Source organism: Saccopteryx bilineata, chromosome 6, assembly GCF_036850765.1.
Source record: "Saccopteryx bilineata isolate mSacBil1 chromosome 6, mSacBil1_pri_phased_curated, whole genome shotgun sequence".
In the NCBI taxonomy this organism is placed as follows: domain Eukaryota; kingdom Metazoa; phylum Chordata; class Mammalia; order Chiroptera; family Emballonuridae; genus Saccopteryx; species Saccopteryx bilineata.
This window is the reverse complement of record NC_089495.1, coordinates 194,556,790-194,566,107: the sequence shown is the minus strand read 5'-3', so window position 1 is coordinate 194,566,107 and position 9,318 is coordinate 194,556,790. Positions and strand designations below refer to the sequence as shown.

Here is a 9,318-nt window from a genome sequence, read left to right as displayed (position 1 = left end):
GATCAGGAAGGGGGATCACTAAGTTCAGGAAAAAAACTCGGAGAATCTTGCATCCCCTTTCCTTGAGGCTTTCAGATGGAGGACTCAGAGAGAATCCTCCACCTCATCTCCCTCCCTCTCTTTCATAAAGTTCTCACCAGCTGTGCAATTTACAAAACCCAATCTTCCTCTATGGGCATGTGGTTTCCTGTGGGTCTCTGTGGGTCTGGGGTCCTGCCTGACTCAGCAATGGGGACTGTGGGCAGCAGGGAAAGGAGGAGGTGGTGTAAGCCCTTTCTTTGCGCTCCCATGCTGGGACTGCTAACACACACACACACACACACACACACACACACCTCATCCCCTGAGTCAGCCCCTGCCTGGCCTGGCTGGGAGGGGCGGGGTCACTGATTCAGTTAGAAGCGCCTCCTTAAAGCCCCCACAAGGGCAGCTGCAGCCAGACACTGCTACCCTCACCATGAGTCCCTGGCTGCCCCTGGTCCTGGCACTGCTGGCGCTAGGCTGTTGCTCTGCTGCCCCCAGCCCACGCCAGCCCACCACTGTGGTCTTCCCAGGAGACCTGCGAACCAGTCTCACAGATAAGCAGCTGGCAGAGGTAAGGAAACACCTCAGTCAGGCGTTGGACTACCAGGGAAGGCACGGGGCCTCAGGAGCTACTTTGGGCCACACTGGGAGTGATGGGCCTGTCTAGAGAAGAGAGGTGTCTAAGGTCAGGCACCGGAAGAGGGTGTCCTGTGGAGGCTCTGGGCAGCAGTGGCTAAGAATGGGTTAATGAGGGTTTCCTAGGGGGACAATCAGAAATGATGTGGGGGGAATATTTGAGGGTTCTGGAGTGGGCATGGACTGGGAGTGAAGAAGGGTAAACCCAAGGGGTAGGCATGGCCAGGAGCATTCGGGGCTGGGTGGGAACTAAAGGTTGTCTTCAGGGAGGGGAGACCCTTGGGTGGGCACAAGCACTGATGCCCAGGGTACCAAGTTGTGGGTACAATGCCTGTTGCTAGTCCCTGAGTTCCTGGGTGGGTGGAGTTCTGGCCCAGCAGGGCAGAGAAAGGGAGTCAGTGATCTGGGATGTCTCTGCCCCTCCACCCACAGGAGTATCTGTACCGCTATGGCTACACTAAAGCGGCCGAGATAAGGGACAATGAGCAGGCCCTGAGTCTAGCGCTGCGGCGCCTCCAGAAGCAATTGGCTTTGCCAGAGACTGGTGAGCTGGACAGCACCACCCTGGAGGCTATGCGAGCCCCGCGCTGTGGCGTCCCAGATGTGGGCAAATTCCTGACGTTTGAGGGCGAGCTCAAGTGGCGCCACCAAAACATCACGTACTGGTGCGCAGCGGGGTCCCCAAGGGGCGGGCGGGGTGGGGCGGAGAGCGCGCCTGGGCAACAGACGAACATGTCCTGCCCCAGATCCACCCCTGGGTTTCACTAAACGTGCAGCCTGGGGCAAGTGGCACTACCGCTGAGCCTCCATATCCCCTTTAGGGAACTGGGTCTCACAGTCTGAGTCCTCCTGCCAGGGCCATTGTGAGTGTCCTAAGAGAAAAATGCACCTGACTGCTTTATTGATGAAAGCCGGGAGCTGAAGTCGCTGAGTCGCTTGCTGCCCCGGCTCCGGCCTCTTACTTCTGGCTGGATTCTGTCCTCCTGCCTTTCCGACAGGATCCAGAACTACTCGGAAGACTTGCCGCGCGACGTGATCGACGACGCCTTTGCTCGCGCCTTCGAGGTCTGGAGCGCGGTGACGCCGCTCACCTTCACTCGCGTGTACAGCCTGGAAGCCGACATCGTCATCCAGTTCGGTGTTCGGGGTGAGAAAGCGAGAAGAGACAAGCCGGAAGGGTTGGGGACGGGGACGGGGACGGGGAGGGAGGACCACGGAGAGAGTGGAGGGGCGCCGGGCCCGGCTCTTTCTTGCCGGTGCCCGCAGCCTTGGCGGCGCTCGCCCTAGGGCGCCCTCTCCTGCGCGGCACTGCGTAACGCGGGGCGCGAGGCTGGCGGTCGGCGGGATGGCAGCCCTCACTCGGGGAGCGCACGGCTGCACAGCGGCACCCGGCTAGCTCTCTTCTTTCCATCTGTTTCTTCAGAGCACGGAGATGGGTATCCCTTCGACGGGAAGGACGGGCTCCTGGCACACGCTTTTCCTCCTGGCCTGGGCATTCAGGGAGACTCCCATTTCGACGATGAAGAGCTGTGGTCTCTGGGCAAGGGCGTCGGTGAGATCCCGCGTCGCCGCGGCCCCATTCCCTTTCCTTCTCGCGGTTGTCGCCGGCTGCCCTGACCCCGCCCCCGCCCCCCTCTTCCTGCAGTGGTTCCGACCTACTTTGGAAACGCCGATGGCGCTCCCTGCCACTTTCCCTTCACCTTCGACGGCCGCTCCTACTCCGCCTGCACCACGGAGGGCCGCTCCGACGACCTGCTCTGGTGCAGCACCACGGCCCACTTTGACACGGACCGTCGGTTCGGCTTCTGCCCCAGCGAGAGTGAGTTTGGGGCTGCGGCGATGGGGAGACGCTCACCCTCCGGGTGCAGGATGCTGGGTTTTCCTCCCACCTCCGGCACTAGCGCGGTGTGGTTTTGCAAGTCACTCTCTTGACCTCTGGGCCCAGTTTCCTCCCTTGTGAAATGAGGAGAGAAGAATGCAGAACACGGGTGGTCCGTGGGTCAATAAACTCGGGATAATGTCTGGGCCTCCCCAGGACTCTACACCCAGCACGGCAATTCGGACGGCAAGCCTTGCGTGTTTCCGTTCACCTTCGAGGGCCGCTCCTACTCGGCCTGCACCACCGACGGCCGCTCAGACGGCTACCGCTGGTGCGCAACGACAGCCGACTACGACCAGGACAAGCTTTATGGTTTCTGCCCGACGCGAGGTACCTAGGCCCCGCCTGCTAGATTCAGCCCTGGTCCTCGAAACGTGTTTCCCCCACCCACCAGTTTGTCTCTCCACATGTCACTGGTCCTCAGGACCGCCGGGACTCTTCCCATCCTTACCAGAACCCCTCCCTCTGCCTTTCCATCGCCGCCGCCCCATCCAGGCGGCTTGGGCCAGCCTGCTGCCCCTCCGTTGGTATCCACATCGCCCCCTAGGCTTTAAAAATGACGCCAGGATCCTTTAGCTCCTTCTTTGGCCCCGCCCCTGGCTCCTTATTGGACTCACTCACCTGGCTCACCCAAGATCCTGGGTCTTTTCAGTAGACTCCACGGTGACCGGGGGCAACTCGGCGGGGGAGACGTGTGTCTTCCCCTTCATCTTCCTGGGCGAGGAGTACTCGACTTGTACCAAGGAGGGCCGCAGCGATGGGCGCCTCTGGTGCGCCACCACCTCGAACTTCGATAGCGACAAGAAGTGGGGTTTCTGCCCGGACCAAGGTTTGGGGATGGAGGTAGTGGGGAAGGGGTGCTGCGGGAGGCCTGGAGTGGGAGCGTAGGCCAGAGCTCACGTCCCAGGCTTTTCCCTCTAGGATACAGTCTGTTCCTTGTGGCTGCGCACGAGTTCGGCCACGCGCTGGGCTTAGATCACTCCACCGTGCCAGAGGCGCTCATGTTCCCCATGTACAGCTACACCGAGAAGCCCCCGCTGCACGAGGATGACGTGGCCGGCATCCAGCACCTGTATGGTGAGGTTCTGTGGCGGGGATGGAGGGAGCAGAGGGAAGGAGGGAGAATGGGGTGGTAGGAGTTGGGACCCCAACGTCTATCTGCAGAGGAGCCTGGGTCTAGTGGGGGTAATTGCTGCGGGTCGGTGATGGAGATGGCAGTGAAGAGCCCAGACTCTAGAATGAGACAGACGTGGGTTCAAAAGCCAGTCCAGCCACTTCCTAGCTAGGTGACCTGGGATATACCTACAAAGTGGGGTTAATAATAGTACCTGCCTCATAAGGTTAAGAGCTTTAAATGAGTTAGAATAATGCTTGGCATATAGTAAGCACCATAGAAGTGTTTGATTATTTTTATTGTTATTATCACTTATCATTAGTATTAGGTCTTCATTTTTAAAAAATGGGATCCCTGGCTGGGTAGCTCGGTTGGTTAGAGCATCATCCAAATACATAGAGTTGCTGGTTCGATCCCTGGTCAGGGCACATACAGGAGCAGATCGATGTTTCTGCCTGTCTCTCTTTCTCTCTCTCCATGCCTATCTCTCTAAAAATCAATAAATAAAGTTAAAATAAAAAATTAAGATATTTAAAGTATCAACATCATAGGGGTTTTGTTGTTGAAGATATCACAAGTGAAATGTGAGTGTATAAAGCTTTGAGCACTCTGTTTGGCTCACAGGTTGAGTGTTCAAAAACACTTCTCTCCCATCTGCGGGGTACGGGATGGGGGTGTTCCTGCCTGTCTTATGTTCATGGGGCCCGACCAGGGCCTGACCCAGGGATTGGATAAATACGACTTGAATGAAAGGTGAAGGTAGGAAAGGATGAGGCTTTCTTGTCGTGGGAAGGAGGCAGGCTCCAGCATCTAAGGTGACAAGAGTGAGTACCTGTGGGGAGGCTGATAGGCTTTGGGGAGTAGATATTCCGTGGGCACGGAGTTATGCAGGAATAGCAGTGCCTCATCTGGTATCTCTTTAGGTCCTCGCCCTGAGCCTGAACCACAGCCTCCAACCACCGCACCTGAAACCCAGCCCACTGCTCCCCCAACGGTCTGCGTCACCGGTCCTCCCACTACCCGCCCCTCCGCGGGCCCCACCGCCGGCCCCACAGGCCCCCCTTCAGCCGGCCCCACGGGCCCCCCCACTGCCGGCCCTTCTGCAGCCCCTACAGCGTCTTTGGATCCAGCGGAGGATGTCTGCAATGTGGACATCTTCGACGCCATCGCAGAGATCGGGAATCACCTGCATTTCTTCAAGGATGGGTGAGGGGCAAGACTGTGTGGTGAGGGAGGGCTTTGGAGGAGGGACCTCCCTGTGGTTCCCCGCCCTCTGGTCTTTGGTTCCAGTTTCAGTGGCCTTCCCTTCCCTTTTCACGTTCCAGGAGGTACTGGCGATTCTCTGAGGCCCAGGGACGCCGGGTGCAGGGCCCCTTCCTTATCAGGGACACATGGCCTGCGCTGCCCCCTAGACTGGATTCTGCCTTTGAGGAGCCGATGACCAAGAAGATTTTCTTCTTCTCTGGTTAGTTTCTCCCATTTTCCTTTCCCTCCTCACCAATCTAGGAAGACCAAGAGATCAAGAATAATCCATGAAATTTCACGTGCGGATTTTTAAAAACGCGCCCCCTCCTGGCGAATGCAATTTAGCAAACTTAGCAGGGGCTGAATTTCAGCTCCCTTCCTCACCGAACCCTTACACAATCGTATTGTTCTTGGGCACAGAGATTGCAAGCTCACTAGGCTCCTAAAGATCTCGCTGGGTTTGACGTTCAAAGAGAATGTGAGCCTTCTACCTGCCCCCAGACCGATGTGACCCTTCTCCCCTGCAGGGCGCCAAGTGTGGGTCTACACAGGCGCGTCGGTGCTAGGCCCGAGGCGTCTGGACAAGCTGGGCTTCGGCCCGGAGGTGACCCAAGTCACGGGGGCCCTCCCGCGCAGCTTGGGTAAGGTGCTGCTGTTCAGCGGAAAGAATTTCTGGAGGTGAGAGCCACCGGGACCGCCGGCAGGGGGAGCCCGGGCGCTATCCACCTGTCCACCAGCTGAGCACTTGTGTCCTCACCGTTTTCCTGTAGGTTCGACGTGAAGACGCAGATGGTGGATCCCGAGAGCGCCAGCCCTGTGGACCAGATGTTTCCCGGGGTGCCCTTGGACACACATGACATCTTCCAGTACCGAGGTGACAGCTGCAGATGGGACTTTGGGGAGGATTCTTCTCCAAGATACCTCTTCACATGTTAGGCTCTCCTCCCTTAGAGATTGGTCAAATTCTGAGTGAGAAAGTAAAAGCCTCTGGCGACTGAGGCAAATGTCCCAGCACAGTTTTAGAGGTAGGGGACCTTCCCCAGATCATACAGGGACACAAGGGGACACCAGAATTAGGATCCAAATTTTCTGCCTCCCCAACTGAAAGCGTTTTCCCCTACAATACAGGACACATGGTTTACCTGAAGGATCATTGCTTTATTAGACAATATTTGTCAAGTGCCTATAATGTGCCAGGCACTGTGCTGCCACTGCGGACATAGTGATAAATAAGGCAATTCATAGTTGTGTGTCTTTGGACAAGTCGCTGTTACTTGCAGAGCCTCAGTTTCCCCATCTGGAAAATTAGGACGTTAGCTGGAGTTATACTTGCTTTCTATTCTTCACAGCTCACATGCAATCAGTTGACAAGGTCTGTTGTTTCTACCGCTGAAATATTTAATTCCACTATCTTCTTTGCAAACACCCTAGTGCAAGCCACCCTGGTTGTCCAATACTGTTAATATATTCTTTGGGAGTAGGGAAGGGTTAGGAGTGGAAGGCAATAAATAGTCTTGGGGTTGACTTCAGACCTATTCCAAGGTCAAAGAAACTAACACGATCCGAATCCTCCCCCTCCACTCCCTCCCACCTCTCCTGTCATTCCTTCTGTTCGCTCCACCCACACTGGCCTTCTGGCTGCTCTTTGAACACATCAAGGTCGGTCCTCGCTTAGGGCATTTGCGCCAGTTGTTCCCTCTGCCTGGAAGGCTTTTTCCCCAGATTGTCACCAGGCTGCTTCCCTCTCATCCTTCAGGTCTCAGCACTCCAGCCACCTTTTCTGAGAGGCCTTCTCTGATTCTCATTATCTATTCCCCCTCTTGCTTTTGTTTCCTCTCCAGTGTCAAAACCAATCTCACTTATTTACAGGTTTGCTCGTTAACCATCCCTCTTACCCCACTCGAGCAGCGATTTTCCACCTTTTTCATCTCATGCACACATAAAGTCATTACTAAAATTCTGCAGCACCAAAAAGTATATTGTATTTTTTTACCATTCTGACAAAAAGAAAAGTATAATTTTGATTCATTAACACTGAATAGCTATTGTTGTGTTGGCTGTTGTCATTTTTTTTTATTTGACAATCCAAGGGAAAAGGGGTCAGTACCCCTGACTAAATAGTCAGGTATTGCATGTTTTAAAAATTCTTGCAGCACACTGGTTGAAAATAGTTGCCTAGTGCGTAAGCAACAAAAAAGCTGAGATCATGCCTGCAACTTTCCTCTTCTGTATCCCCAGTGCTTCTAACAATGCTTGGCATAATAAATATTTACTGAATGAATATATGAATGAATGGATTTGTTGAATGAATGAATGTTGACTGAATTGTCCTGAGCCGAGCACCTACTATGTGCCAGGACTTGTGCCAGTGCTTTGGACAACAGGGTCTGTGCCCTCCAGTATCTCTGTGGGGGGGGGGACAAAAGTGTCATATGAAAACCTTGGAAAGATCTTAGAAAGGGCACAAGGGATGAGTTGTAAAGATCTTGCTTCTGTTTCTGTATGTATATGTGGGAATCACCCCTCTTGTTTCTGCCTTTCCCCTGCAGAGAAAGCTTACTTCTGCCAGCAACAATTCTTCTGGCGTGTGAATTTCCAGAATGAGATGAACCAGGTGGATGAAGTGGGCTATGTAACCTATGATATCCTGCACTGCCCCGAGCCCTAAGGCATCCCATGCTGCTGTGCTCAAGCAGGATGGTCCCGTGGGGACCAGCCGAGGGAGAAGGAGCCAGTTTGCCGGATACAAACTGGTGGGTCTGTTCTGAAGGACAAAGGATGAGTGGAGGTGGGCTGGGCCCTCTTGTCCCACCTTCCTTTTTTGTTGGAATGTGTTTAATAAACTTGGATTCTCTAACCTTGAGATTTATTTATGTATATATGCATGTATGTATGTATGTATGTATGTCTTTAACCAATAGTGTGCTTACTGTGGTCTGGGCAATGTTCTAAGCACTTCATAATGACATATTTAATTCTTCTTATTAGGAAAGTATAATATGATTATTCCTGTTTTATAGTCAATTATTTATCAAACATTTATTGAGTTCCTACATGGAGCCAGACCCTGTGCTGGGCACTAGAGAGAGAGATGTATTGTGCTATGTTTCTGTCCTCTAGGACCTCTCAGTGGTCCTCAAACTTCAGGGTGCATATAAGTACCCTTAAAATGTGCTTAAAATGCAGACTCCAGGCTCTGCTTCCAGAGAGTCTAACTCAGTTACAAGAGTAATTCTGCAGCCAGTGGTGGTGCGATCACAGTTGGAGAGTGTGCAGTGTGTGACCCTTTATCCTTGACTTCAAGATGTGCATGTGTGTGTGTGTGTGTGTGTGTGTGTGCAAGAGGGAGGGAAAGAGAGAGATAGAGAGAGAGAGAGAGATTCTGTGTGTTGTGCTTAAAGTCAGGAATGTTCCCCAGCTAAGATAACATGTGAACCTGTGCTGAATCTGGAGGGATGAGCAAGTTTCCCTTGTAGAAGTAGAACTGTCTTCTAGGAGAGTTATTTACCAAGAACCTAAAGGTGCCTGCTCTCTAGCCCTCACACACAGAGAAGGATGTTGATTGTAGCCTCCTTCCTACAGTGAGAAACTGGCAACAACCTAAGTGCCCTGGGGTAAGGCAGTAGATGAATAAAATATGGACTATATGCATGATAATAGTGAAACTGACAGTTAACAGTAAACATGTTTGGCCTGGGCTGGGTAGTTCAGTGGGTTAGACTGTTGCCCCGATATGCCAAGTTTGCAGGTTCAATCCCTGGTCAGGGCACACACAAGAATCAACCAATGAATGCATAAATAAGTGGAACAACAAATCAATGTTTCTCTCTCTCCCTTCCTCTCTCTAAAATCAATCAATAAAAAATTAAAACAGTAAACATGTTTAGGTATTAGATCATAGAGTCTAGAAATATAGGTATACGCTTTAATTAAATGTTTCAGTTGCTCTGCTTGTCATTTGGTTTATAGTCAAAGTCGAAGATTAAAAAATATATTAGTTATATTCTAGAGGCCTGCCTGTAAAACAAAGTTCAGGAAAAAGTTTAAAAGTATACTTCGCTTGAGATACAGATGAATGTAGCTAGTTAAGCACAAAAACAACAGCTTAAACAATAACGAAAAGTCACAGATGTTTACTTTCTCCTTTTGCTTTAAAAATAACATCACTGATGCACAATTATGAGGTATTTTTCAGAATCTTGGTTCCACAACCTGGTTTGATCACCTCACCACAGTGAGGAAGATAACAGAAAGATGATGTCAGGAACTAAATTAATCAGACTAAGGAAAACTGCTGAGGCTTGGACAAGAATTAGCCAATCAGAGTCATCTGTGACCCCAACCCCTAACCCTCAATCTTTGCCTTTAAAAACCTTTGGGTTTTTTAAGCCATCAATGAGTTTGAAATTTGAAATTTGAG

At 52.2% G+C, this 9,318-nt stretch overlaps 1 protein-coding gene across 1 annotated transcript; it reads left to right on the top strand.

The window, feature by feature from the left end:
• The first annotated feature begins 336 nt into the window (after positions 1-336).
• On the top strand, positions 337-7,747 carry MMP9 (matrix metallopeptidase 9). The gene is made up of 13 exons (XM_066236779.1): positions 337-595; positions 1,093-1,325; positions 1,659-1,807; positions 2,084-2,212; positions 2,306-2,479; positions 2,696-2,869; positions 3,192-3,368; positions 3,461-3,616; positions 4,577-4,859; positions 4,979-5,118; positions 5,426-5,576; positions 5,669-5,772; positions 7,448-7,747. The coding sequence occupies exons 1-13, from the start codon at positions 458-460 to the stop codon at positions 7,564-7,566; spliced, it is 2,127 nt and encodes a 708-aa protein (XP_066092876.1). The 5' UTR covers positions 337-457; the 3' UTR covers positions 7,567-7,747.
• The last annotated feature ends 1,571 nt before the right edge of the window (positions 7,748-9,318 follow it).

Coding starts and splice junctions, on each gene's coding strand:
- MMP9 (XM_066236779.1), top strand. CDS start 458: ATGAGTCCCTGGCTGCCCCTGGTCCTGGCACTGCTGGCGCTAGGCTGT. Junction 3,369..3,460: donor GGGTTTCTGCCCGGACCAAG/GTTTGGGGATGG, acceptor TTTTCCCTCTAG/GATACAGTCTGTTCCTTGTG. Junction 4,860..4,978: donor CTGCATTTCTTCAAGGATGG/GTGAGGGGCAAG, acceptor TTCACGTTCCAG/GAGGTACTGGCGATTCTCTG.